At 49.9% G+C, this 27,746-nt stretch overlaps 4 protein-coding genes across 10 annotated transcripts in view; 2 read left to right on the forward strand and 2 right to left on the reverse strand.

Annotated features, from left to right (window-relative positions):
• STARD9 (StAR related lipid transfer domain containing 9) overlaps positions 1-2,568 on the forward strand; it is a 153,132-nt gene extending 150,564 nt beyond the window's left edge. Inside the window, exons 31-33 of the mRNA XM_050799310.1 lie at positions 14-93; positions 328-486; positions 1,045-2,568. Of these exons, the coding sequence (XP_050655267.1) occupies positions 14-93; positions 328-486; positions 1,045-1,146 (341 nt within the window). The 3' untranslated portion in view covers positions 1,147-2,568. The remainder of the gene's footprint in view (positions 1-13; positions 94-327; positions 487-1,044) is intronic.
• Positions 1-27,746, forward strand: part of CCNDBP1 (cyclin D1 binding protein 1) — a 507,674-nt gene that overhangs the window by 49,154 nt on the left and 430,774 nt on the right. The window lies entirely within an intron of this gene.
• CDAN1 (codanin 1) lies at positions 5,089-18,520 on the reverse strand. 2 transcript variants are annotated; one of them, XM_050799400.1, is made up of 28 exons: positions 18,396-18,520; positions 17,684-18,162; positions 17,256-17,459; positions 16,890-17,059; positions 16,640-16,753; positions 16,479-16,557; positions 15,621-15,741; positions 15,333-15,442; positions 14,469-14,558; positions 13,752-13,827; positions 13,046-13,251; positions 12,640-12,760; positions 12,354-12,500; positions 12,030-12,196; positions 11,557-11,644; positions 11,217-11,306; positions 10,988-11,042; positions 10,658-10,791; positions 10,464-10,567; positions 10,106-10,264; positions 9,664-9,727; positions 9,404-9,482; positions 9,070-9,218; positions 7,763-7,870; positions 7,552-7,615; positions 6,961-7,142; positions 6,616-6,723; positions 5,089-6,223 (listed from the first exon to the last, which is right to left on the reverse strand). In XM_050799400.1, exons 1-28 carry the CDS (start codon positions 18,483-18,485, stop codon positions 6,098-6,100), a joined length of 3,684 nt encoding a protein of 1,227 aa, XP_050655357.1. In that variant the 5' UTR covers positions 18,486-18,520; the 3' UTR covers positions 5,089-6,097. The 2 variants fall into 2 exon arrangements, with proteins under 2 accessions (XP_050655357.1, XP_050655358.1); XM_050799401.1 differs by lacking the exons at positions 5,089-6,223; positions 6,616-6,723; positions 6,961-7,142; positions 7,552-7,615 and having other exon boundaries at positions 7,790-7,870; positions 9,117-9,218.
• Positions 20,388-27,746, reverse strand: part of TTBK2 (tau tubulin kinase 2) — a 174,794-nt gene continuing 167,435 nt past the window's right edge. For all 6 annotated transcript variants that reach the window (XM_050799381.1, XM_050799380.1, XM_050799382.1 and 3 more), the window contains one exon: positions 20,388-27,620. In XM_050799381.1, the coding sequence (XP_050655338.1) occupies positions 27,158-27,620 (463 nt within the window). In that variant the 3' untranslated portion in view covers positions 20,388-27,157. The remainder of the gene's footprint in view (positions 27,621-27,746) is intronic.

A 27,746-nucleotide genomic window follows, 5' to 3' on the forward strand; every position in this document is an offset into this window, starting at 1 on the left:
CCTGTCCCTCCAGTGTACTTGGTGTGCAATACTACCCTGTGTGCATTGAAGCAGCCGCGGGATTTCTGTTGTGTCTGCGTAGAAGCCAAAGAGGTGCCTGCCTTGGTGGTAAAGACGTTGTGGGAAGAACTTGGGCTGAAGTGTCATGAGAAAATCTATGTGGGCATCAGGTCCTTTAGGGGAAGGAGGGCAAGTTGGGGCTGGAGCCAGAGTAGGGGTGACTTGAAGGCTGGCCCAGTGTTGCCTTTCACCATACTGTCTACAGGGGAGCCTGTTCCTGTTTTGTCCACACCACACAGGCAGACTCCCACTTCCCTCTGTCCGCAGGGTCACCTGTCTGTCATGGCAGCCCAGTCTGTGTATGATACATCCATGCCAAGACCCAGCAGAAAAATGGTTCGCGGGGAGATCCTGCCCAGTGCCTGGATCTTGCAGCCCGTCACTGTGGAAGGGAAGGAAGTCACCAGAGTCATCTACTTGGCCCAGGTGATAAATCCTTTGTGGCCGGCCTCACAGCACAGGCTGACTTGGTCCCACAGCCCCCTGGGATTTTTCTCTCTCGCTGTTGAACATCCTCCAGTGCCCAGGCCCTTTGGCCTGAGACCTGGAGACTCAAGGGCTTCCTGAGCTTGCAGTAAAGGGAGTCACTGGGGAATTGGAGAGAAGGGAATGAGACAGGCATTCATCAATCTTTTCTGAAGCTGCTGTTACCAAAAACCTAGTGACCAGCATCCTGTGGGTGATCCCAGTGTCCTTAGGAGATAGATGAGTCATTGTGAGGCAAAAGCAGCAACCTCGGCAGAGTGATGACCTGTTTGGTTCACCTCTCCCCTCCCAGTCCCTTGACTTGTACTTTGTCACTAGGAGGTGAACACCAATGCTTAGATCTGAATAGCAGAGCCCAGGGGCCTGTAAACACTAAGCCACAATCTGAGGTGCTTCTCCCATCACCACAGGCTGGGGGGAACTCCATGGGGCTGGAGTGCGCCTGGCATACTCTCTCAAATCTATTTGCACCTTAAATTCTTCTCTCTCTGCTTTCAGGTGGAACTTGGTGCTCCAGGCTTCCCACCTCAGCTCCTGAGCTCTTTCATCAAACAGCAGCCACTGGTAATAGCCAGATTGGCTTCCTTCCTTGGTAGCTAGCATCTCACCATCAAGATGGTGCTGCTGAGATGCAGGCCCAGGCTGCTCAAGAGAGACACTGTGGCAGCTCCTTGTTACTTTCCATACCCCAGTGCAGGAAAAGCTGATGCTACCTGCTGTGGCCGACTGGGGCAGACAGCACTGGCCCACGGATGCCAGCAAAGCCCGGTCAGTACTTGGTCACAGCTGGCACCAGTGCAGAGCAAACGGCCTGAGCTCCTGGCCCAGGCTATCCAGAGTGAATGCAGCTCAGCTCCTTTTGGATTTCTCACCTTTCTTTCCTGTTTCTGGGACTCTGCAGCAAAGAGGCCACTTAAGGACCGGGACTGGGCACAGCCAGCAGAGCCAGGGGACTGCAGTGCTTTGGCAAGGTGCTTCTGCAGGCTGGTAGGGAAGCAGGCAGCCACTGGCCAAGACTCTGCTCTGAATCTACCTCCAGCATTCAGCTCTACTGTGTGATGGGACGTTAAAAATACCAAAACAGAAAGAGGGTTCAAAAAACAGCTGCACAAACCAGAACACGGATTCAGAATCTTTTCTCCCTCTTGAATTTTTGCAAAATACTTTCTTATTGATTTTTGTGTTTTTTTTTTTTCCTCCCTTTCTCTCCCAGGAGAAGACACTTGGGTCTTGGCATGAGTCGGGGTGTTGAGCGACGATGCTCTGATACGGAGCCGTCACTCTAGAGCTCGGTCAGATGGAAGACACTGTAGAACCAGGTTGGACAGATTTGGGGTCAGGGTCGGGGGCTGAGCTCTTTTGAGGACTGGTGGGAGCGGCAGCCAGATGATGGTTGCTGACAAGGCAAGAGGAATTTCAGAGATTAAACATTGTCCTTTGAGGGAGAGGAGGTGAATGAACTCCCAGAGGAGGGGAGTGGCTCGTTGGGAGGAAGCTCAGTTCCAGAACTGACCTCAGTGCACTTGGGAGGCGTGAAGTCCTGAGCATTCCATGATTTCTGCTCTGGCCCCACCTGTCCTAGGATGGGATTGGAAGGGATGGAGAGTGGGTTCGGTGTTCTTGTACTTTAGTCTGGCTGAACATGAACTCTGAATATTCTGTTTACCTGGAAGTGGCAGGGGTGGGAAAGATTCACATCTTTAGTTCTCGTGCCCAAAATCTTTGGTAGATGGAGGGTAACTGGGGATTCAGAAGATGTGGTCGAAGGTATATTTCTGTCTAGTGTGGCAGAGATGTATTTTTCTAAAGTGTTGGCAGGGCATTTTTCCCTCTTACCTCAGACTAAGTTATTTATATATTGTTGATTGAAGGTTTTTTAAAATTGCTTTTAAACTTCTTTTTCTCGGGTAAATTTTTTTGGTGACATGATATATTTAACACCCTATTTATATACTCCTTCCTCTTTTCATATAAATCTCTTACTAAGACTACTGACCAAAAAAGTCAGAACATTTTTAAATTGAAAGTCCTCTGTGTACTTTATCTAGTGAAGAGTAGATGAAATACTGCACTGGGATAGCCTAAGTGTGTGATTCGAGCTTGGCAGAGGTAGCTGGAGATCACACTGGCAATACCCACTCGTAGCCATCTCAGAGATTGAGTTTACATGTAGGTACAGTTTCCCATGAACTTGGCATTGCTTTGCAGGGTAAATAGCAAGCGGGTAAGTTGCTCAACTGTGGCCCAAGTAAGAACTGAAGGGGAGGATCCAGAGCCATCACTGCCACACCTAACACTGACCACAGTGCCCTGGGGCTTCTCAGGCAGAGCCACCTATGGGAATCTGAGTCGGGGGATAACCAGGAGGTGACCCTGTCCACCTTAATAGAGAAGCCAGCTGGGCGCGGTGGCTCACGCCTGTAATCCCAGCACTTTGGGACGCCAAGGCAGGTGGATCACCTGAGGTCAGTTCGAGACCAGCCTGGCCAACATGGTGAAACCCAGTCTCTACTAAAAATACAAAAAATTAACCAGGCATGGTAGTGCATACGTGTAATCCCAGCTACTTGGGAGGCTGAGGCACAAGAATCGCTTGAACCTGGGAGGTGGCGGTTTCAGTGAGCCAAGATTGTGCCGCTGCACTCCAACCTGGGTGACAGAGTGAGACTCCGTCTCAAAAAAAAGCCACACACCAGACCTGACTGAATCAGCAACCGAAAAGATTGAGAGGGATCTTGTAGCAAAAAGCAAAAGTGGAGTCAGATTTTGGTTTCACGGGGTGGTTCTCATACTTTTGGTGTATCAGCATCACCTGAAGGCTTTCTTATGCCCCCAGGCTGGGCCCTACCCCAAGTTACTGGTTTGGTCGCCCCGGGGAGGGACCAGAGCATTTGTGTTAACAAGAAGTCCCAGGGGACCCTGAAGTTTGCTGGTCTGGGGACCACATTTTATAAACAGCTGGCTTTGACAGTTAGCAGACATACAGAAAAGAATCTGATGAATTCACTGACCCACTAGCTGCCTATCTCCATAATCCTTAGAGTAGCTTCCCACAGACCAGCAGGAAGTTCCCTTCATCGGGAGCATGTTCAATTTCCATTCAGATTCCCAAGAACTCGTTTTTAACTCAGTGGGCCTTAGCCAGGCCTGGGTTATGGCCCAGGCCTTCAGTCTCAGCATCCTTAAGGGTTTCAGGTTTTCCTCTCCTGCTTATCACATGTCACACACCTCAGCTGGGTCGTCTGGAACAAGTCAAGAGGTAGCCATGAGCGTGACACTGACCCTAAGCTTCCTGGGGGCAGTGCTGTGGTTTAATCACACTCCATGCTGGTCTCTGGGCATAGAAAGCTTTTTTTTTGAGACAGGGTGTCACTCTGTAGCCCAGGCTGGACTGCAGTGGCGTGATCATGGCTCACTGTAGCCTTGACCTCCTGGGCTCAGGTGATCCTCTGACCTCAGCCTCCCAAGTAGCTGGGACCAAAGACATGGACCAACACTCCTGACCAATTTTCTTCTGTATTTTTTATAAAGATGGGGTTTCCCAGTGTTGCCTGGGCTGGTTCAAACTCCCGAGCACAAGTGATCCTCCCACCTTGACCTCCCAAAGTGCTGGGATTACAGGTGTGAGCCACCGTGCCCGGCCGAGAAAGCATTCCTTAAACCTTTTTTGGTTCCCGGGCATTCAGAACAAATTGGATTTAGAGGATAAAGATAAAGGCCTTTGAAAATGAAGAGATCGGGGGAAAAGGTTCAGATGCAGAAACTTTAAGTAGCTGAGCTGAGGAGAAGGGAAAGGCATGGTATTTGGGAGAAGTATGATTACAAGGTGGTGACTGAGAAAAACTCCCATTTTTCACTTTCTGCGCTGATGGGATTTCCTGGCTCTACCGTGGTCACACAAGTGGATCCCTGTAGGTCCTCCTGAGGATTGGATTACCAGCCCAGCTCCTGGTGGTAATGCACATGACCATAGTAGTGCTTTTTTTTCCTCAAGGAGATGGGGGTCTCACTCTTGCTCAGGCTGGAGTGCAGTGGCACAAACATAGTTCACTGTAACCTCTAACTCCTGGACTCGAGCAATCCTCTCGGCCTCCCAAAGCGCTGGGATTACCAGTGTGAACCTGTCAAAATCAATGGCTCAGTTACAGAGCTCGATACTGCTGTCATCGAGAAGCAGTGCTTTTGCCGTGAGAAACTCCAAGCCAAATCAAACACCCCGGCCTTGACAAGCGTAACAACACTGCCCCACCATGTGGTTCAATAGGGAATATCCTGTGTGTGGAAACTACATTATCCTAACCCTTTCTCCCACAAATAAAGTTACACAGAAGTCAGTACCACTGGCAATAAATTAATAGATATTGCTGCCAGAGACTAGCCCTCTAGAGTGGAATATACAGGCATTTCTAAGAGGCAAGTAGCTCACTTTAATGGACAGAGCAAAGCCATAATTACAGCGCTCCACCTAAAGCCCACCTGAGACTCTGCAGCCTTCTAAAGCGTTTAAAAGACAGGTGAAAATGACTAGACATCAAGCCCTTGTTAAAGAAAACCAGTTTATTTTAAAAAGCTCTAAATGCCCTGTGCTTGGTCCCTGGTCAGAGAAAGAGGTCTCAAGAGTTACTGCCTGCACAGGGGCTGAAGGTACGGGGTGGGGGGAAGTCAGGTTTCAGTTGGTTGAGTCTTACCTCATCTGTTAGGCTTTTTTTTTTTTTTTTTTTTTAGGGCAGTCTTGCTCTGTCCCTCAGACTGGAGTGCAGTGGGGCCATCTCGGCTCACTGCGACCTCCGCCTCCAGGTTCAAGCAAGTCTTGTGCCTCAGCCTCCCGAGTAGCTGGGAGTACAGGCACGCACCACCACGCCCAGCCAATTTTTGCATTTTTAGTAGAGACGGAGTTTCCCCATGTTGGCCAGGCTGGTCTCGAATTCCTGACCTCAAGCGATTCGAACTACCTCAGGCCTCTCAAATTGCTGGGATTACAGGCTAGTCTCGAATTCCTGATCTCAAGCGATCCGCCTACCTCAGGCCTCTCAAAGTGCTGGGATTATAGGAATGAGCCACCACAGCCGGCCTGTGTTAGGCATTTTTAAGGAGATGGCAGTCCAGCTCCTGGTGATAAGAAAATGTAGACTCCCAAGATTCATATTTTTTTCTTCGTAAGTTAAGCGGAAGTCATTTGCCTCTGTCATGAGTTCCAAGACCACAAAGTTTTAAGAGCTGCTGGGATAGCAAATGAGGCTTGAATTCTGTGTTGACAAGCCCACACACCTCATTTCATTTAGTATCCAAGAGATAAACACCACCTCTTCTACTTCAGGACTGACATCTTGGCTTTTCTGCCATCATCCCGAATCAGGCCAACTCTCCTCCTCCTCAGATTTGTGTGGTGGGATGCCAGGCAGCGACATCCTTCTTTCACAGAGCAGGAAGTCTGACTGTAGACCCGGCTACTCCCCAACCAGTGAGGGTCCGCAGTGGGCACTTCGGCCTCCTTGTGAGGCGGGGGTCCAGGGTTTTGGTGAGATGCCCCAGGCAGGGCCACTTCTCAGCCCTAGCTCTGGGCCAGCACAGTGCCCCGGTTTGGCTGCACCAACTCACAAGCTCTCAGCTGGGGTTCTGGCAGGGGGGGCTCGGCTAGAAACAGGTTAGACAGTGTTGCTAATTCTTCAGCAAAGTCCTGGAATATGTAGAAAGATGAGGAAAAAGGCAGCATGTAATTCTCAATGGCTCATCCTTTTTCACTGAAGACCACAACCTGGCTGGCTACATTATTTTTTCTCAACTGCCCTCCGCACTGAAATGGACATGAAACCTTGTCTGTTAGGACTCTGGGAGGCTGAAGTTATGGCAGGGAGTGAACCCTGATGGGGGAGGCACAGGCTTTACCAGTTTTTGAGTACTACTGAGTGCATCTACTTCCATCTTGAAATTATTAGTCCCATTAAAAGATGAATTATTTTGCCCCAAATTAAAAATCCACTTAGTTTGGCCCCATCACTTGCTTCCTTTCAGGACAGATGGGATACGTAACATCTGTTCTCTCTACACGTAAGACAGGAGACTCCTTACCCCTGGCCACTGGGCCTGGTGGAGGCTGCCCAGGCAGGCCTCTATCTCCATCCTTCCCATCAGACCCTTCTCCACCAGCTCCCGGAGCAAGAATAGCAGCAAGTCCCACTGCAAAACACACCGAGAAGGTCAGGGTTGCTAGGGGGATGGCAGAGTGACCCTAATGACACACATTGAGATCAAAGGACAGAGCTGCTGGGAAGAGACTTGAGATGGATAAATGGAGTCCATTTCTGTGTGGAACAGAAGAGGGAAATAGAGCAGCTCACAGTTTGAGGCAAGGGTGGTGCATGTCCGGAGTGTGACTGCAGAGGGCTGAGATGCCGCCTCCTCTGTCTGACTCACCTCCCTGGGCCTTGTGTCTGCCAGAAGCCCCACGTTTCTTGGGCTCAGCAGCAGCTGCAGCGGAACTGGCCCCTGAAAGTCTTCCTTCCACAAGGAAAGCAGCATGTGCAGAAGCCTTCGAGCCTGCCCTCTCTCCAGCCTGTACTGTGCCGGGGGACCTAGGATGGGAATTTGGTCTGCAACTGTGGAAAGAGAGGAAAGCGAAGCTTTAAGAGATGGGGGCAGGCTGGGCGCGGTGGCTCACGCCTGTAATCCCAGCACTTTGGGAGGCTGAGGCCGGCGGATCATGAGGTCAGGGGTTCGAGACCAGTCCTGGCCAACATAGTGAAACCCCATCTCTACTAAAAATACAAAAATTAGCCGGGCATAGTGGCGGGCACCTGTAGTCCAGTTACTTGGGAGGCCGAGGCAGAGGTTGCAGTGAGCCGAGATTGTGCCACTGCACTCCAGCCTGGGCAACAGAGCAAGATTCTGTCTCTCAAAAAAAGAGAGATGGGGATGGAAGAGGGCTCTGTTTCTAATCTTGCTTGTACCCAACCGTGAGATCTAGGGGGTCAGGCAAGAGAGGGATTTGATGGAAAGGAGCCATACCGAGGAGGGAAGCTAACTCCACAGAGCACTTTGCCAGATGCTGCTCAGCAGGTGGGCACAGGAACTGCAGTGGGCGGGGGAAGAGAGAGCATAGGTATCACCACGCTTACTGCTGCGAGAACCAGCGCTAAGCCAGTGTGGCTCTGGTTATCAGGTCTCACACGAGGACAAAGAAAAAAGCAGCCCTTGAGTGGCAGATGCCACATCTCACCTGGCGGCACCGCAGTGTCTGGCCCAGCTGGCCTAGGAGCTGTTCCAGATGCTCTGGGGAAACTCCCTCGTCAGGGTCCCGTGGCCCCACGGCCAAGGAGAGCACGTCCTGTGGAGAGCAGGGGGAGACATTACCCTGCGCTGGGGACCAGGATGCCACAGAATTTGGCTTGGGACAGGGATCGGCCAGTGGAGAGAGGCAGAATAGGGCCCCAGGGTATGGTGAGTGAAGCCAAGTTGCCCCTAGGCCTGGGACTTGGGCACGACAGCACAGCCAGGGGAAGCACCACGTGGACAACGAGAGAGGGAACAGATGGAGGAGGTCAGCTGAGGGACAGCAGGCTGCCACAGCATGGGAAACGTCACTCAACTTGGGAGTAGCTAACCAACTGTAGCTACTGTAGTAGCAAACTGTAGCTAACCAACTCCCATGGGGCATCTTATTCTTGAAGCATGTAAGGAAACTGGCCTATCAGATACCGTCTTAGTATCTTCTGTCTCTGAAGCCTCTCTGTTCATCTTCTCTGGAGAGCTGAGTTTTCAATGCAGAAATCCTCTGCATATTGACAACCAGTATCAAATGGCCACTAAGCCTCTCCCTCCTACATAATCTCCATTCTTAGTCATTGCACCTTAGTCCCTATTCCAATCTCTATTCCTAGATCATACCCTAAACCAGAACCAGACAGTAAATATTTTAGGCTTTGCAGGCCATAAAGTCTCTGTCCCAGCTATGCAACTCTGCTGTTCAGTAGTTGCACAAAAGCAGCCATAGACAGCTCGCACACCAACGAATACGGCTGCATTCCACTAAAACTTCACCCACAAAACAAGGGGCAGGCTCGCTTCAGTCCATGGGCTGTTTGTTGACTCCTGCTCTAGACAGTCCTTGAATTTTAAAATCAAGTTAGGAGAACCAATGGTTTATTCTTACTGCCTATAACTAAACGAGCATCACCTCTCGCATAGAACATTTCTGAAATTGTCTCCAAATACTGGGCGACTGCTTCCTAGAGACTCATTTGCTATCAAACCATTCACCACCCCACTCTCATTGCCATCTGCATAATAAGCATTTAGTCAAAAATGTCTTATCTACCCTTTTCCCCTTTTGGATGATTAAAAAATCAGAGTGACAATTAGGAAAACCATTCAATTCAGCTCTGCCCTACCTAACCCCATTCAGTAATGAGTGAAATGGGGACTAGTGGACAGCACAGACAGCTTCTACATAAAAATCCTGGAGCTGATGTGAGAACAGCAGGGAGAGGGAGCAGGGAAGCCAAAGGGAGTAGGGTAGCCGTGTACTTTGATCTCGGAGATGAGGTGGGAGGGGAGGGGAGCATGGTGCTCACAGGCGCGGGAGCAGCCCCTCCGCTCCCCCCGGGCAGCAGGTTCAGGACCCTGGGCTCGAAGTGTGCGACTCACTGCTGCTTTCACCTCCCTCCTGATCAGTGCTGCGGGGCAGAGGGAGAATGGGAAAGGAATCACGGGGGAGCCCTGCGCAGGCTCGCCATGCTGACCCACGCCTGTTGCTGTTTCCTCCTGGCTCTCGGCCCCATCTCCCCCAGAATGCCTGCGACTCTCTGCCAGTCCACTTTTTAAACACTCGATTCAGCCATTCCCCTCTCCTGGACCTTACCTGTGATATTGGCTGATAGCCAAGCACAGGCTTTCTCTGTTGCAAGCCCTACAGCAATGTTCTCTGCACTGCTCAGAACCTGCGAACCAGAACTAGAGTCAGGGGCTAGGGAAGGGCTGGGTGCAACAAGGGATGCCAGAGTTGGGCACCGACCCTGCCCCCCACCACCAGCTTCACACAGCTGTGTCTGCACACAACTACTCCGTGCACCTCTCCCACAACCGCCTGGCCTGCTAGCTGCAGGCCTCCCTCCCACGTACGGCTGCCGGGGTCTCCTCTGGAAGCAGCGCCCGCACAGCCCCAGGGCTCTTCCTTTGGCAGAACCTAAAAGGAGACAGACGGGGTCAGTGGTCTCTGGGTATTTCAGCCTGGCTGTAGAAGTAAATGCCCAGAGTGCACCAAGCATCTGGTCTGGGAGGCTGTACCTTGGAAGGAGGCACCGTTTGCCCTTCCGCCCCACCCCGGGTGCCAGAGAAAAGAGAAGCCCAACTGCCAGCCCCACAGCATCATACATGCTCCAAACTTAGGTCTGGATTTTGTGCCACAGAAGGCCTACAGCCAGTGCAGGGCTTACAGAGGATGGGGGCGAGGAGAAGAAAAAAGGAGGCGTGGAGAGACGGGAAAAAAGTAAGTGTGAAAGCGGAAAGAAAAGACGGAGAAAAGCCAAGAGGAGAGTGGATCAAATGGACCAGCGCTGCTTACTCCCGCCCCAGGGCCAATGCCTGGGCCCCGTGGGGGCACAGCTGGGAACACAAGATCTCCAACAGTTGGGCTGGGTCTCCCCCTTCCTCTCCCTGTGTCACCAGCTGCTCTTGGAGAAGTGACTCTGCCTGGCGCACCAGATCTGCCACCAGTGTAGCCCTGCAGCAGGGACAGCAAGGTGGGGGTGGTTGGAGGGTTAATCGGAAAGGGGCTGCACATTAAAGGGAATTTCCTTCAAAACGTGTCCGCCACTTCAGCCCCACACCCGCCCTCTGGATGACCTCCTCAGCTTAGCAACTGAGGAAAAAGGGGAAAAAATGGTAGGGCGATGAGACCAGGATCCTTAACCCACTCTTACTTGATATGTTTGACACAGTTTGATCCAATTCTCTCTGCCACAAACTCTACAGTCCGGCGCAGGGAGGGTGGCTGGTTGTGGAAAAAGGCCTGGGCGAGCCGCGCCTGGCGGGAGAAGGGAGAGGCAGCGAGGCTTCCTCCGACCTCCCCCCACCTCCCCACTTTCCCCCGTGGCTGTCTCCGCCCTGCCCTTACCTGCAGCCCCTGGCTGGTCTGGGAAGGCTGGGCTCCCAGGCCGGTGGTCATGGTGGGGGTGATTTTCCTCATGAAGCCCCCACTCCGTCCACTGCTGCCTGACACCCACAGCGCCAGCAGTTTCCGGAGCTCCCCTGCGTCAGTAAGTCCAAGTTCTCAGTTCCAGCACCCTCTCCCCAAGTATCAGAATTGATTTGTGCAGTCAAGAGGCTCAGACACCCAGGGATGACTATGAACGGAGCAGTATTCGAGGGAGCTGGGCCAGGGGGCGCCTTCTGGGTGCTCATGGAGGGGGCAGACCAGGGGCCCTGCAGGGAGATGGGTGCTTACCGATGTAGGGGCAGCAGGTGTAGAGCAGCTGCTGGTCCACCACAGGCGCGGCGTCCTGGGGAGAACAGGCTGGGGTCGGTCAGGCTGCCCCTCCCCCAGCGCACCCAGGAAACAGGCAGTTGGCAGGGCGTTTACAAGGGTTACATCTGTCCCTGGCCGGGCCTCCCCACGCAGCCCACTTCCTTTATTCCTGAGTTTCCCATGGCTCTGGCTGGACCCCAGCACTCACCAAGCCATGCTCTGGGGCTACTGTGTCCACCTCAAAGGCATCTGAGGGACCCTCTTCCAGAAAGAACAAGTCCTCAGGGACTGTGGGAATCTGGCAAGACAGGAAGACAGTCACAACTCAGGTCAACTTCAGAGACCCCCACCCCACCCCACCCCACCTCTTGCATGGTCCCAGGGAGAAGGTGCCAGCTTCAAAGCAGCCTCCTCTGAGACAATGGGAATCACCAGGCCTTTCCTGAACCTTTGTCTTCCAGCCCTTGCCTCATTCGTACTCGGACATTTGCCCACTCCGCATCTTCAGCTGCAGAACCACTCCCAACCTGGACCCTCACTCTGCCCACCTGGAAAAGCCAGCCCAGGACAGCAAGTAGCAGCAGCTTGTTCAGGAAACACATCTTCCCCTCACTCTCCTGCGACAACACCAAGCTCCTGAAACAGTGGGCAGTACACAGGATTGAGCAGAAAGGGGAAGGGAATGGAGGAGGCAAACGCTGTCACTGGAGGCTGGCTCGCAAAAGCAGAACTAAAAGGGACTGGGGCCATGTCGGCAAGCAGGATCCCCCCAGCGCCCCCTCCTGCATGGGGACTGTCTCTTGGTGGGGCCACCTCGGGAACAGCATGAAGCCAATGAAAGTGCAGATGATGTCCCACCATCCACCTCAGGGGAGCCAATCCTGCCTCTCCCAGGGCTCAGTTATGGCCGGGGCACCACACACACATGCAGACTGCTCGACCCTCTTTATTAATAGCAGGCTTGACCAATGTCCCCTGACTCCCAAGTCCTTTCGTCAAGCCTTAGCCTTGTTCCACTCACCGGTGCAGGCGCAGCAGGAGAATGAAGATGTCCCGGTAATAGTCCAGCAAGGGAACAACATGGTCAGCAAAGGAGAGAAACTCCACCAGCCAGGGCACGGTGAGCACCGCCCGGCGGGCCTGCAGCCCTCGCTGCAGCAGAGTCCGCACATCCAGGACCGGAGGGACCTGGAAGGGCCAGAGCTCAGTCAGGTGGGTCCCTAGGAAGGGCTGGGAGGTGCCCTCTAACCTGCCTGGTTTCCAGAATAGCCAAGGAAACCAGTCAGCTTCAGTGCCTGGCTGGTCCTCCCTGCTCCCTCCTCACCAGAATCCCCCGCCCATTCACCTGGCTCCTGAGGGCCAGAATGGAGTCCTGAAGCTCACCGGTCGGGGGAGGTTCAGGCCCCCGGTATGGCAGGAAAGCCACAAAGCCCAGGAATTTAGCCAAAAGTCTCAGGCTAAGAAGCACCACAGCAAATTGCCTCCGCTCACCCTGTATGGAATCAAGGGAAATAAAAGGTCCAAGCATGAGGCTTCTAGAACAATTCCCGGTCTGTTACAAAATTCTTCTTCAACATACTCCCTTCCCTCCTGGGTCAGACCCCATGATTTCCCTTGTTCTGTTTTCAGACCTGCCAGTCTACATCTGACTCCCCGTCTTCATCACTGGGCTCATGCTGGGGCAAGGCCAGGCCATTGAGCTCCCGGATCTTCAAGCTCAGACTGTCCATGAGATGCTGGTTAAACTGGAAGCTGAGAAGGGGTGGGTGGGGCATAAGTACTGGAAAAGGTACAGGAAGAGCCAGAATCTAGAAGGGGCACTCCAGAGGGAAGGGAGCAGCCGGACAGACAGGGAGGCCCAGGAGCAATGAAATCACCCACATGGGTGACAGAATGAGAAGTGCAATGAAGCCAGCAAGTACGAGCTGGAAGGAGCCTATCTCCAGGCAAAGGAGACTGGAGAACTATTTACCCTTTTGGGAAGCCAAACCTTTCCTGGCCTTTGCCCCATTCCTTGCAAGACACAGCGGAGCCTACCTGCTGGCACTAAGGATGAAGTCCCTGAAGAAGCCTTGACAGCCTGGGAAGGTGGGGGGTGGGCAGGGCCCCCCACTGCTCTGAGGAGCCATAAGCCGTTCCTGTAGGCGCCACAACCGCCCCAGCTTGTCAGCTCCCAGCATACTCAGCACATCTGGGGCCTCACCCAAGATGGTGCCCCCAGCACCACCAGGGCTCTGACACATCTGGGGTGGAAGAGGAAGGAGAGAAATTAAAAAATCAGTAAGTGGGAGGGAAGGACTGAACAAAAAATGAGAAGTAATGAACATTTAAGGAATGCCAACTGTGTCAAGTGCTTTAGATTTTCTGAGGTGTGAATTACAGTATTGTTTCACAGGTGAAGAAACTGAAACTCCAAGGTTAAGCATGTGCCTAGGGTCACTAGAGCTAGGATCTGAAACAAAGCTTGATTACTTACTAAGCCTGGGCTCTTTACCACAGCACAAATCAAAGGGAAGGCAGCAGCAGGCTGGGGGAGGTGCAGGGCCCAGGACATGTCAGAGAGTGTGCCCTGGCTTTTCTTTGGCCACTCGAGTTTCAGCCACTCCGCAAGGAGTAGAGCTCTTGTTCAAATTCCAGCCCAGGACCTGCCAGGCTGTCCGCCCTATCCCAAAGTGCAGCTGTTACGTGGCTGCCTATGATACCTGCTGTTTCATGTCGATTAATCTCTTGCTGGGGCTGTTACCTGGAGTAGTTGTTTTTGGAAAAGCCGAACAAAGTGGCTGTGGCTGCAGGCTGCAGACAGCTGGCCCATCATGGCCCTGAGGAATAGAAGGCGGGAATGAAGGGTGTGGAGAGGAGAGGGAGAGGGAGAAAGATCTCAGAGAAGCAGCGAACACCTGGACTTTCCAGCCCTTTACCAGGGACTTGAGCAGACCTCAGCCAGAGCCTGCCTGCACAGGGACACTGAAGGCAAGGGACACTCCCTCAGCACCAAGGTCCTCTGAGGCTAGAGGTGCACTTAACCAAACGAGAAATCATGCCACCCTCCCGTCTTCAGCCACACTGACAGGCGGCGAGCTTCATGAGCAATGTGACTAGACTGGGGTTCGCGTGCTGAGCCCAGGCATCTACCTACACAGTGGCCAGACTTGCCCAAACTAGAGGATGGAGAAGGTGGAGGCTGGATGTGTCTAACCAGTGACTTGGGCCAAAAAACCTCAAGCAGCCTGGGGTAAGAGCTTTGGACTTTCTAAGCAACTGCCACTATAGAACAAGGATAAGCGACATCCCTTTCGAGTAGAGGCAGAGTTATCAATAACTAAAGAGATTTTGGACGCTAGAAGAAAACAGCTCATGGCTGGAAGGAGCAGGGGAAAAGCCTTCCCTCCTCCATCCCTCCTGCCACCGACCAGTACTGAGCTACTCATTGCCAGGCGCAAGACAAGGTCTGAGCACCCACCTGATTCTGCTGCCCAAGCCCTTCTCAAAATCCCAGCCAGGCTCCTCATGGTGATCTTCCCACTCTCGCAGCACCTCATAAAACACATCCCTGACGCATAAGAACACCTGATCAGCCGAGGCACTCACTCCCACCAGTGCCTTCCCACCCCTGGAAGAACTGAGGACAGGACTATCCACAGCCCACCCACCACTTTTTTTTTTTTTTTTTTTTTGGAGATGGAGTCTTGCTCTTGTCACCCAGGCTGGAGTGCAATGACGCGATCTCGGCTCACTGCAACCTCCGCCCCCTGGGTTCAAGCGATTCTCCTGCCTCAGCCTCCGGAGTAGCTGGGATTACAAGTGCCCGCCACCACAGCTGGCTAATTTTTGTATTTTGAGTAGAGACGGAGTCTCACCATGTTGGCCAGGCTGGTCAAGAACTCCCGACCTCAGGTGATCCACCTGTCTCGGCCTCCCAAAGTGCTGGGATTACAGGCAGGAGCCACCACGCCCACCCGGCCAGCAGCCCTTTTTTAATTTCTCCAGAGTTCTCTACATGATGACTGTAGTGCTACAGACCAGCAGCACACTACAGGCTTCATGTACTTCTGTGGGCAGTGACAGTTCATCCTGGCACATTCTTGCCTGAGAACCCCGAGACTAAAGCCATACACCTGTAAGACGGCTGGCTAAGCTCCGGGGTTCACAGGCACGCAAGAGAATGAAGCCAGGTGGTCCCTATGATGGCCAGCAGGAAGGAGCTGGGAGAACTAACCCACCACCTGTTAGTGCCAAACTCCTAATTTCTATGAAACCGAAACAGCTGCCTCTTCCAGAAAAATGTCATCTCATTCCCTCCCCCAAAAGTCCCTTTTCTTATCACCTCTGTTTTTTAAAAGTATGAAAGGCTCGGTCACTGGAGAAGTTGGCACGATTGTCAGTCTCTGGCTGAAAGGAGACAGCTTGAGCAGAGGGAGGCATTGCCAGAGAGACCTAAAATACAGCAGGAATATTAGGAACCGCAGGGTCATGCTGAGACAACTTCTCCCTCTTATTCTTGCCCAGAGTAAGCTCACATTACACTTAAGTGTCGTCAGCAGGGTTGCCTGAATTTATGAAAGCTAGGAAGGGTTAGGTCCAGGCTAGTGGGCATCTAAGTTGGGGTCACTACCTTGGCAACACTGCCCTCATAGGCAGCTCGAAGGCGGCCTTGCAGAGCTGGTGAGAAGCACAGCAGCCGCTCATTCTCAGCCAGCAGCTTCAAGGTCCCTTTGTCCAGGTTGGAAAGAACCCTGCAGGGATGAGAACACCTATGACTGAGACCGGAACACAGACTGCAAGTAGGAAGCAAGCACCTGCACACCACACAGAGGATCTCTAAGGCATGGTGCAGGTGTGCGAGCCCAGATATGTCCTGCAAGGTCGTGGGCCAAGGATCAAAGACAATGAAAGTAAAGGGGAGGATATCAGACTTTACAGAGCAGGGACCAAGACAGCAGGACAGGTACATTACCCAGAAACCCAAAGCTCAGCTGCCAAGGCCACAGGGGTCCTTTTTTTTTTCTTTTTTTTTGAGATGGGGGTCTCTGTCACCCAGGCTGGGCTGCAGTGGCGTGATCTCACTACAGCCTGGACCTTCCAGGCTCAGGTGATCCTCCCACCACAGCCTCCTAAGTAGCTGGGATTACAGGTGCACTCCACCACATCCAGCTTTTTTTTTTTTTTTTTTTTTTTGTAGAGATGGGATTTTTGTAATGTTGCCCAGGCTGGTCTCAAACTCCTGGGCTTAAGTGACTGTCCTGCCTCAGCCTCTCAAAGTGGTGAGAATGCAGGCATGAGCCACCGCACCTGGCCCCATCTCATTCTTTTAGGTACTACATTCATAGCCTTAACACAAAATGAAAGATTACAGGTAGGAGAAGGTCCAGGGCCACTGCCCCCGTGTTAGCATCAGCATAGGTCCCAAGCAGCCAGAGAGCTAAGCAGATGATAAGAATGAGGCCCAAATGCCTCAGCCAGGGAAACTCACTGAAAGTGACACTCCAAAACCTGCACTGCAAAGAAGACACAATCGTGGATGCTTTGGAACAGTGGATTTTCCAGGGAATCTAGAAAGACAGTACCAAACTGTCAGTTAAGAACGGTCCTGTTTCTAGACCCCACGTCTCAAAAGGAGGCTTGCTCACTGACCTAGGACACCTGGACTTAGTTCAGGGTCACTGTCCTTGGCAGTCACCATCCTCCGGGCAGTGAGCAGCTGAAAGACGAAGAAAAGCTCCAAGAAGAGGTTTGGTACGAGGTTCTCTAGATAGATACAAAAAGAAATCCCATGCTATGGGGCACCATTTGGAGCCAAGGTTCAGTTCCAGGTGCCTTACCAATTCTCTTACCCAGCAGTTCTACAAGTATCTCCACTCCAGCTCCCTCTGCTCTCACTCACCAGCAATGCACGAGGAGTAAACAAGGGCTACCAGCTCCAGGCGCTGGCGGGAAGATACTCTGGCAGGGTCTGCAGGTTCATCTGTGAGGCTTCCTGCCCGGCTGGGGAGGGGCGACCCCAGTTCTGGGGTGGGACAGGTAGGGGTAGGTGACTGCTGCAGCTGCTTAGAGCTATGGGAATAAAGAAATTTCATGAGCAGTCAGCTTGGCTCCCCTGCCACGGCGACACTCAGGTCCCTCCAGAGAAGATACCAATAGCCCAGAAGACAAACCCAGAGTCCCCAAGAGGGAAATCAATTTCAGGGAAAACCCCTGAAGATCCCCCATAGCGAGGAAGCCGACATCCCCAGGAGCGGCCAGGCCATACCGCTCCTTCCTGAGCATCTCCCGCTCCTCTTGCAGACTTCTGCACCCTGGGGGAAGGCCAAGGCCCCAAGGGCTAGTGTCCAGGGCTGAGGGTTGGGAACTGGGGACACAGCTGATTGGGGGTGAGGTGAAGCAGGTCTTGGGCTTGGAGAGTGACCGCTCTTCGCTCACCGGAGTTGGGTTGATCCTGCGAGAAGGCTTCGTCCTGCTGAGAGTAGCCACAGGTTTTTCTCAAATTCCTATCTTCAAACATCCCCCCTCCACAACCGCAACAGCTAGACCTCTTGCAAAAAAAAACCCACAAAAACCCTCGCCATCACCCCCAGCCTCTACTCATCCTCGCGCTCCACTGCGGAGCGCCGAGCCCGAATGACTGACTCCCCCAGAGCCTTCGTGGTACCCATCTCCCGCATGAGAGCCGAGTCTCACCCTGCAGGGCCGGGGGGAACCGAGCCTACGGGAGGGAACTCCTCCAGGTTGCTGAGGTTTGGTGGATCAGAGAGCGTGAGGCTGGGGCGGCTGGGGCTGCCAGAGCCCCTGAGCCTCCGGCCCCCGGCTCCGGGCAGGTTCTCCCCGCTGACCCCCTCCTCCAGGCCGCGGCCTCCACGCTCGCGGGCCGGCCCCGGGCCCCGCCTCCTGCCCCCGCGGCGGGCCAGAGGGGCCTCGGCGGCGGTGCTCGCGGCCTCGGTCGGAGGGAAGAGCTGGCTGCGCGCCCCGCGGCTGCCCCGCGACGGGCCTCCCGGCCTCCCTGGCAAGGCTGCCGAGGCGCCCGGGGCCTTGGCGGGGGTCGGGGGCCCCTGCGGGAGGACGCGGCTGCTCTGCTCCCTCAGGAAGTTCAACAGGAACGGTACGAATTCTTTCCGCAGGGGCCGGAGTGAGCTCAGCGCGGCCGCCTCCCCGGGGTTATCCTAGGGCAGAAGCACAGGCCGAGGGGCGAGAGGGTCAGCCGCCGGCCCGGGGGGCTGTGAGCAGCGGGGGCCGCGGGGCGAGCCTCGGGTGGGCGGCCCGGGCAGCGGCGCCCAGTTGGAGCGCACTCGGCCCGGCTTGGCAGCCCGGCGCCCGCGGGGAAGGGGACTGAGGGCTGGGCTCCACTGCGGGAACCGGCTTCGGGTCAGACCTGGGGGCGTGTCAGCGCTGTTACCTCCGAACCCCGGGTGCTGCGCGCGATCCACCGCACGACGGCTGCGACCGACACCTCTTCTCGCAGCAGCGACTCCAAAACGGCCGCCATCCCGGTCCGGGCTCTCTGGGGCGACTGCGCAGGCGCCGGCGCGCCACGGGCGGCCAGGGAGGGGCGGGGCCGGCGGCGGGGAGAGACCGTTGGGTCGCGGGGCGGGGAGGGACCGGCCTGGCGGGGCGGGGCCGGGCCGCGGGGCGGGGCGGAGCTGGCTGTTTCCCAGGCCCACGGTCAAGGCCTCGCTGGGTCCTCAGCCCGGGCCGACAGGCCGGTTGCTGGGAGGCGAAGTGCGGATCGCAGCGCCTGGGGAGGCCCACCTTGGCTGCCCGCCCTGGAGCGACCTGAAGGGAAGGATTCGAGCTGGGAGTGGGGCTGCCGCGGGTCGGACGCCCCTCTGGGGAGACCGAGGAGCCGGGAGAGAGGTAGAGGGGAACAGAGACAGCCACCAGCTTCTATCTTCTGCTCTAAGCACATTCCTTCAAGAGTTTAAGTTTCCTAGATCCAACTGGCACCACCCCAGAGAAATTATAAAGTTAATCCAATCTTTCATTTTGACTTTTTCTCAAAGGCCGATTTTTCAATCCCTTGGCCGAGCAGTACCTATCGGCTTTTCAGCGCTCACCATCAACTGATTGACCATTTAGGACAGAATTATTTCTAGGAGGTTCTTAATAATCTCCAAGCCAGAACCCTTAAAGTGCCTCGGGCCCCCGTGCACACAGAATCTCTTGTATGTAGCTTTATTTACTTAAATGGGTTTACATGAGGTTAATACTTCAACTATTTTGCAGTTTAGATGTCAGTAAGTATATCATGGTTAGCTTCTGGGAGCTTGAGGGTTTTTTTTCCTTTTTTGTTTTTTGTTTTGTTTTGTTTTTGAGACAGGGTCTTGCTCTGTTGCCCAGGCTGGAGTGCAGTGGCGTGAGCAGGGCTCACCACAGCCTTGGCCTCCTGGGCTCAAGCAATCCTCCCAACTCAGCCTCCCTAGGGCTACAGCCCAGCTAATGTTTTGGCGCGGAGGGGGCAGCAGATCCAAAGTGCTGGGATTACAGGCGTGGGCCATCACGCCCAGCCTGAGTAATTTGTTTTAATCTCCTTTAATTTTATTTTGAGATGGAGTCTCGCTCTGTCGCCCCCAGGCTGGAGTGCAATGGGAGGCCAAGGTGGGCGGATCACGAGGTCAAGAGATAGAGACCATCCTGGCCAACATGGTGAAACCGTGTCTCTACTAAAAATACAAAATTTAACTGGGCGTGGTAGCTCGTGCCTGTAGTCCCAGCTACAGGAGGCTGAGGCAGGAGAACTGCTTGAACCTGGGAGGCGGAGGTTGCAGTGAGCCAAGATCATGCCACTGCACTCCAGCCTGGGTGACAGAGCGAGACTCCATCTCAAAAACAAAACAAAAAAACCCGAGAGAGCATTTTGGAGGTTGCTGTTTAGTGAGAAGTCAAGCAAGGGAATCCAGGCGGAGAAAACCAGATGGCACTAACATTCCAGGTCAAACCAAACCAGGAGGGGTGAGGCAGTGCCCTTGTGAATGCCTCCTGAGAGTTCCTCTGGTTCAAAGGAAGGTTAAAGGTGGAAAGATGAGGGTGGGGGTGCAGGAATCTCTCTAGTGGTAGAAGGGATATTTCCTACGGAGAAGGAAAAAGTACCTCCAGCCAGACAGAATAATGGACTAAAAAGGAGTTTTTAATACTTTAATTTTATTGGAGGAAAACATCTCCTAACATCCTTGCACCCTGGTTTCCACCTGCAGGGACACTGAACGCCTAGTTTCTGTTCAGTCCTGGGCTGCTTTTTCCAGGGAACTTCTAGATGTGGTACTGCATTTACAGTAACACTGTCTGCTCCCAGTTGATCTTGTAACATCTGGTGTATTCAATAACTTTATTAAATTAGAAAAATAATATTTTCCACTTTTGAAATCCAGACCATCACACAAATAGAACTAGATTTTGCATGCGGAATGAATATTTTATTACTAGGGTATAAAAATAAAATACAAAATAATTTTAAAACAGAACTTAAAACACTGTACAAAGCTTTAATATGATACAAATGGGAAAATTAAATAAATAATTACACTTTTCTGTACAGGTGGCCTATACAAAAGCACTCCAGGTTTCTGCCAATACTCTGTCCTTGGTTGCCTGAGCAAAATCGTATAAAGGGAGCTGCTTGGAAGGAAAGGAACACAATGAAACACCTCTGGAGGTATTTCAAAGAGTAGTTTCTCATCTCTCTGATTTCAGGAAGAGGAGAAGAGAGGGAGAGAAAAGTGGAATTATTAAAGTCGTCTAACTCATTGGTCTTGTTCAACAAGAAAGAATTCTGGTTTGTGGCTGAATCTGATTTAACAGCTGCCAATAGCTCATTACTTCTAAGATGTGTATCTAATTCAAAACTAGATGCTCCCCCCTCCCTCTTTTTTTCCTAAAAGCTGGGAACTTGTAAGTAAATGGCCTAGTGAAATAGACACTGGCTATTTTAGAAAAAGGGTCAGAAGGTGGACCAGGAACTATATATCAGGGAGAAGTAAGCGAGGCACAAGCCCAGGTCATCTAGGCTGTGTTTATTCAGTCCACCCAATCCAATTTCAAAGCCCCAAGTGGGCCAGGGTTACCTTTATCTTCCCACCTTTGTATTTCCGAAAGCTTTCTCACCTCAGTGGACTACTTTGTCTGATGCATAGTTCAAAGAGAACATTGTTTTGGAAAAAGTCCCAAGGGCTTTCCCCTTCCTGGGTAGCTCCCTACGATAAGTCAAATTCAAGTTCTGGTAGCCTTGTCTACCCCTCGTAGGCGAGTGAAGAATGCCCACAGAGTCCAGATGTGGTGAAATGCTGCGCATGGATTCCTCAGGATTTAAACTGCATATTATTAGAGAAAAAGAGCATTCTATGGCAAGGGTAGTCTATATAAAAACTTGGTTTACTCAATGTTTTTAATTAGGCGAGTGAACACTTATGTACATAATATTGAATAATATTAAACTAATAAAAAGAGAGGTAAAATTCCTATCCATTGTAATTGTAAAATTATGTCATCAGCAAATTCTATAGTCACATGGGCTCAAAGACCTGCCTCATCCACTCTTGTTCCCTAGGTCAAGGAACCCAGAGCCAGGGTACCTGGGGGGCATGGTCAGCATCGCCAGTGCACATACATTCTGTGCCCATACTACCACTAACGCTCCCAGCTGAAGAGGAGGCAGAAAACCGTTACGTTGCACAAGGCCGTGAAAGGAAAAGCTCCACTACTTTTACATGTTACCTTAAGACCAAAGATCCAGCAAAGTCTAAGGCAATACGCTACTCATTACTGAGTCATGTTACTTTTTTGCTATTCAGTGTCTTGAGATTGTGTGGAAATTCAAGGTGACCTGATCTTGTCACATACTTTAATTTTCTGATCCAAATTTGCTGAAAGGGAATAATTAAACATTAAGCTTACATATTTTTTTAAGTAGGAGCAGACAATCATAAAAGACGTCTTAATGGGCATAAACTTTATTTTTGTTTTACTTTTTTTTTTTTTTTTTTTGAGACGGAGTCTTGCTCTGTCGCCCAGGCTGGAGTGCAGTGATGTGATCTTGGCTCACTGTAATCCTCCGCCTCCCGGGTTCAAGTGATTCTCCTGCCTCAGCCTCCTGAGTAGCTGGGACTATGGGCGCCCGCCACCACACCTGGCTAATTTTTTGTATTTTCAGTAGACACGGGGTTTCACCCTGTTAGCCAGGATGGTCTCTATCTCCTCACCTCGTGATCTGCCCGCCTCAGCGTCCCAAAGTGCTGGGATTACAGGCGTTGAGCCACTGCGCCTGGCCTTGTTTTACTTTTTAAAATTTCTGTGAGCTGCTCTAGGCCAAAACTTTACTGTCATAATTCCACGTTCAGTCAGGGATTTCTCAGAATTGCGGTGTGCAGCATCCAGACTCCCCTTTATGTGGCTGGGGATCCCTGTGCCATGTCTTCGGCTTACCTAAGAACTACAGGAATTCCCCATGTGCCTCCTACAGTTTTTCTAGCAGTGTGGGTAATGGACTCTGAAGGTTCCTGAGACTTTGTTAAACTTCTCATAATTCCAGAGGGAAGGCCAAAATATTAAGAATACTCAATGACAGGCTAAGTTTCCATCTACTTCCTTATCTCAAGTCACACACCAGAGTTCCACTGGGTGAGGACAGGGAAGTGGGATGTCCCAACAGCCTCTTTTAGGGTTTTCATGCATTAATCCCCCCATATGGGCTGATGGTTGGAACTGCCTTTAGTTCTCTAAGTAAAGGTCTAAAAATGCACCTGTGGTTTCTGAACTTGGGTATATGCTGATACATAAGGACTACCATAGAAGTCACATGCCTTAATCCTGTAATACTTTCATGTGGTATCATTCTGCTAATATATTGTCTACAGAGCCAAACCCCAAGTTACACAGCGCAACAGTACTTGTCAACCACTCCATCTCCTCAGTGACACAGGTGCTAAAGTACCTCTCCCCTGAGGCAAAGTCCCCACACATCTGTGGTAAGTGCACATAAACAGAAATGGGCAGATTTTGAAAGTGAATGCAAACAACTTAATTCCAAAGTACATAAACATGACAGAAGTCTAACATATGCCATGTCTGATCAATATAAAGGAATATGTTTTTAACGTATAAAAAATGTTGATCTTCAAGACTAAATCTAGACTTATCTACAAATAAATAAATTTTCAAACAGCCAGGGGAAAATGCATTTTTTCCCTGAGTCTCACTAAATCGTTCTGAATTCTGCTTCTCCTATCACCAATTCCTAATGTCATGTTAGAATGTAGAATTGTCTGCTCTTGGGAAAAATAAAGCGTCTGCTTTTAATTCAAAGCTCTTGGGTATAGAAAAACTAATTACGGTTTTAGCTATCGGTGTCTGAGTTTGTAAAACATGCATCAATGTACACTTTCTCCTTGTAGACTGAATGCAACTATAGAAATATTAGCATAAAAAATATGTGGCCTGGAAGAAATCTCTGATGATGCTGAAGAACCTCAAGTTCCCATCATGGCTAGGAGTCAAGAGAAGGAGACGCTGCACACCTAAGTGCTGAATTAGCAGCCGAGGCTTTAGTGTTTGAAAGCAAATAATATAAAGTAATGACTACAGTGGGTGTCAATTACCATTTTGCTACTTATGTAGAACTCGATTAACTTGGCAACTTCTACAAAAAACATTCACGTCACAACATGCAACTTAGAAAACAGTTAATGTAACTGTGCCACTGTCAGCAAGGCCAGCTTGCATACCAGAGTTAAGAATGAGAGTACCTGTCTGCCTAGGGCTTAACATTCAAAGACATTTATAATCTGTGTTTTAAGGTTAAATTTTATATGACCCAGTTTTCCTTCTTTGTTCACTATCCACTAAAATTAAATGCCTCTATGCTGTGCAAGAAATCACAATGTATGATTTTACTATTTCAACCAATCCATAGACCCTGGGGATTTGACAGCAGAATTCAGGAGAAATGCTACCTAAAGTGATTGAGCTGTTGCTAATTCTACCTTCTGTTCCACTCAAGTACTTCCAGGGACTAACAAGGGAAGGCGAGGGCAACCGTGACTGACTAGGTAACCGGCTATTCTATTGTGACAGAAGAAACCAGGCAGTACTTGATTTTCAAAAGATAATTTTAACTGCTGCCCTATACTACTTTTAGCATAGTTTGGCTTGACCTTAATAGCCATGTCCCTCATCTTAGGTAGAATAACCAAATCAGTTTAAAATTACTTGATCTATGTCACTGAAACCTGAAATATGCCATCACTAAGAGAACCCCCAAATAAAAAATAAAGAACTAAAAAACACAACCAAACCGAATCAAACCAAAAACCTCATTCTCTGTATCATACTTTAAAACAAAAATAAAAATCCCTGCATCACAGGTGCTTGCTCAGGGCTGCCAACTTCTATTTTTCGCCTGACAGACATCTAAAAGTACAAACTATGCTTGTAAAAACCAAAAAGTAAATGTCTACATAGGACGGTACTTATAAGCGGACCTACTGATACCACCTATGATATAATTAGTCTGTTTTCTTTTGAAAGTATCAGAGCAGAAACGTCTTTGGTTAATTCTTTCCTCTACATGCAAAATAACATATTCTTACACGATGAGACTGTTTCTCTCTGGATCTTGATGAGTTCATCAAGGCCATTTAGAAAAGGGGACAACACACTGGAAAAGCTGAGATAAAAATGGAAGGAACCAAGAAAGAGAGAAAACATTCAGTTGCCACGTTCCCATCGCTGTCAGTTCCAACCGCCGGCAGAGGAATGCCAATAAGAAATAAAATCTCACACACATACCACAGTTGTAGCCTCATCAGCTTTTCCAATGATTACTACTAGCATATTTCTGACTAAAGGGGTCGGGATTTAAAGCTAGTTACTTTTAGCAACAGAAATATGATAATTTCTTCATTATTCCCCCAACCCCCTGCAAAAAAAATGAGATGAAAAAAGGAAAGTAGAATGGTAATTTTTAAGAAATGTTTCTAAAATCTGTCAGACTCATCATTATCATCCCAGTTTACCCACTGTAACTATAAGGAGAGAACTATGTGATTAACGTGACAAATCTTTGAACCAGTATTACAAGCATGTCCCCGTAAGTTTTTCCCTATTAAAATCTTTTTGAAATGAAAATTAAATTAAACAACCTGTCTTGGCTTGTTAAATGCTGCCAACCCTTGCGTTGTACACAGGGAAGGCAAGAAGACTCTGAGGTGTCACATGCCAAGAACACATTTTCAGAAAATGAAGATAGGCAAGGCCCAAGTATACATGAGGCACACAATAGAAAAGGAATTTCGCCATCTGTGATCTCGAAATTACAAATGGAGAATGACAAAGAATGAGTCTATATAAGGATATGTCTCTCTATATATTTATAAATATTTATATAATTTACCATGAAGACATGCAAGTAGTGTTACAGCAACTATTATACAATATAATACAGAAGGACTGGACTTCCAATATTACAGTTGCTTTAGATAAACAGCAAATATGTCTTATCTATTGCATTCCTCTGTAGTGTTTGAAACTGGAGAGAAATTAAGATTCCACACTATGCTACATTTCTTATAAGAGACGTTATATGCCTCAATGGTGTTCTGAGTTTGTTTTTTTAAAAAGCTCAACACAGATAAAGAGAACAAGAGAAGTTCAGTGCAGCTTCAGGGCAGCTTTGATGCAGCATTAGAAGATGTTCACTTGGGGAGGAAATGTATTTCTTTCTTTTTTTTTGTTTCCCAATTCAACTGTGTTAGGTTTGGCAGCAAACACAAGGTCAAACAGAAAGCACAGATGTTTGCTAGAAGGCAAATTTCAACAGCAAGCAGACCAATTTACCTGACCTTAATAAGGTCTTTACAACACAAAACACCTAGAGAGTATAAAAGAGCCCATTTTAAAAGTCTGGTAGACTTTTTGCCTGATTCCTATTAGAAGAGTGAGATTAGAACAAGTATCTTTCTCTTTACAGCTTCATGAATTGAGATTATATGAAAATCAGGCCAAGCAGCCCAAATATTGAACTAAAACACAGGAGAAGCAGGTAATAAAACATTAAAAAAGAAATATTTAGCCTAAATTTATTTCCCCAGATATTAATTCCTTATTGGCTAAATGTAGAAAATACAAAGTTTGAGGATTCTAAGCCTCAATAATATATCTAATTGATTTCTAAATCTCAAGTCACATTCCAAAGCATTGCTTCCCTTGTATCGTCTTGGAGGCTGATACCACAGACAGCTGGAGCCCAGAAGACTCAAGGAAGCAGCTCACTCTGGTCAGTTTCCTTCTCAAGTTTCTAAAGGAGGACACTTAACAGGGAGGAAGGGGCATCTTCTATCTTGAAGGCTATTACCCCACACTTACTTTCTCTCCCTAAACACTAAAGCCTGCCAAGTAGCTCTAGTTAGACTTTTCTTTCCTTTACCTAAGTTTCTTATTCTTCATAATAAAAACGTAGTAGGTTAAAACCTGTTACTCTAAAAAAAAAAAAAAATCAGGGACCTGAAAAAAAGTAATTGGATTTGATAGTACAATTAGGACCATAAAATAAAAGCAGAGAGACTGAATCAGATGAGACATACTAAACTTTAAAAAAAAATCTGAACTCCAGGGAGGGTACTGGGAATGAGGCAAAGGAAAGGTGTTCATTCTCAATACACGAAATAAACACACAAGCCAAATATACATGAGTACTGGCTCCCTGGCAACAGACTTCTTACAAAATCTAATATCTGATCAATGACTCTCCGGGGGGGGGAAGTTTTGAATGAAAATATCAAACAAGAAGTTTCACTTTTGCTATATAATCTTTGAGTTGAGGCTTAAAAAAATTAGGCAACCCCCCTAAAATTCCATTCTATCTCCTATCCTCAACTCTTTTGTTTCAAAGGCAGCTTAAAAAATGAGAGCTCATTTTAATGAGTTTCTCCCCCTTGGATTTTTGCTCTGTTTTTCCTTCTTGTACAAAGACATTGATTCCTAATCTGCTTGCTGCCTGCCTTAGGTAATTCCTTATCATGTATTTATGTCTTCTTATAAATAATTGATCATGTTACTTTCTTTTGCAAGAGAAGATCAACACTGATTTTTTTAAGTAGACAGTACAGGGACACACATGCATCAGGTTTAGGAGGAAGATCTCACACCTTTCAAAGAGATGCAGCCTGGCTCCTATCTGCTGAGTTTACTGGCTGGCTTACTCTTCCCTGGGGGGGTTTTAGTGCTGGCTGAGTGGTGGTGAAGGCTGCCGGATCCTTTCAGGCCATTCTTGCTGGGTTTGCAATGCTCCTGTTGGCAGGACCTCCTGGAGGAGGAAGATCCTGAGTGGCTGGGAGGTGACTTGCTTCTCCCCAGATGTGGGGATGAACTCCTCTGGTCATGGTGGGGCCGTCCAGCCCTAGATGGTGAGGAACTAGACGTGCGAGGCAAGGATGAGCTTCGAGGAGAGGCACTGGGACTCCTGCGAGGGACAACTGGACTCTTGGGTGGTGTTTTTGGATTGTGAGGAGATCCTGGACTCTTGGACTGAGTAGTGCTCCGGGGTTTCTGAGATCCATTTTGAAGAATTTGGGCCAGGCGGGAGAAAAGGTCTGAGTCGGAGTTACTACTCCCTAGGACTTTGTATCTGCGTAGCCTTAAAAGAACAGAGAAAATATATTTTTATTTTAATTCATTTCAAGTGTGCCTAAAAAGTCACAATGTCCCAAAATCATAATGTGAATGTGTAGAAATCAGAAAATAGACTAACAGGATACAGGGT

Source organism: Macaca thibetana, chromosome 7 (genome assembly GCF_024542745.1).
Source record: "Macaca thibetana thibetana isolate TM-01 chromosome 7, ASM2454274v1, whole genome shotgun sequence".
Classification (NCBI taxonomy): domain Eukaryota; kingdom Metazoa; phylum Chordata; class Mammalia; order Primates; family Cercopithecidae; genus Macaca; species Macaca thibetana.

Excerpts from the sequence above, each read along its gene's own strand:
- CDAN1 (XM_050799400.1), bottom strand. The coding sequence starts at position 18,485 with ATGGCGGCCGTTTTGGAGTCGCTGCTGCGAGAAGAGGTGTCGGTCGCA. Across the intron at positions 11,645-12,029 it reads CTCCTGCTGCGCCTGCACCG|GAGCTTGGTGTTGTCGCAGG; the intron begins GTGAGTGGAACA and ends CCACTGTTTCAG. Across the intron at positions 7,143-7,551 it reads GGAGTTAGCTTCCCTCCTCG|TTGCAGACCAAATTCCCATC; the intron begins GTATGGCTCCTT and ends CTCTTTCCACAG.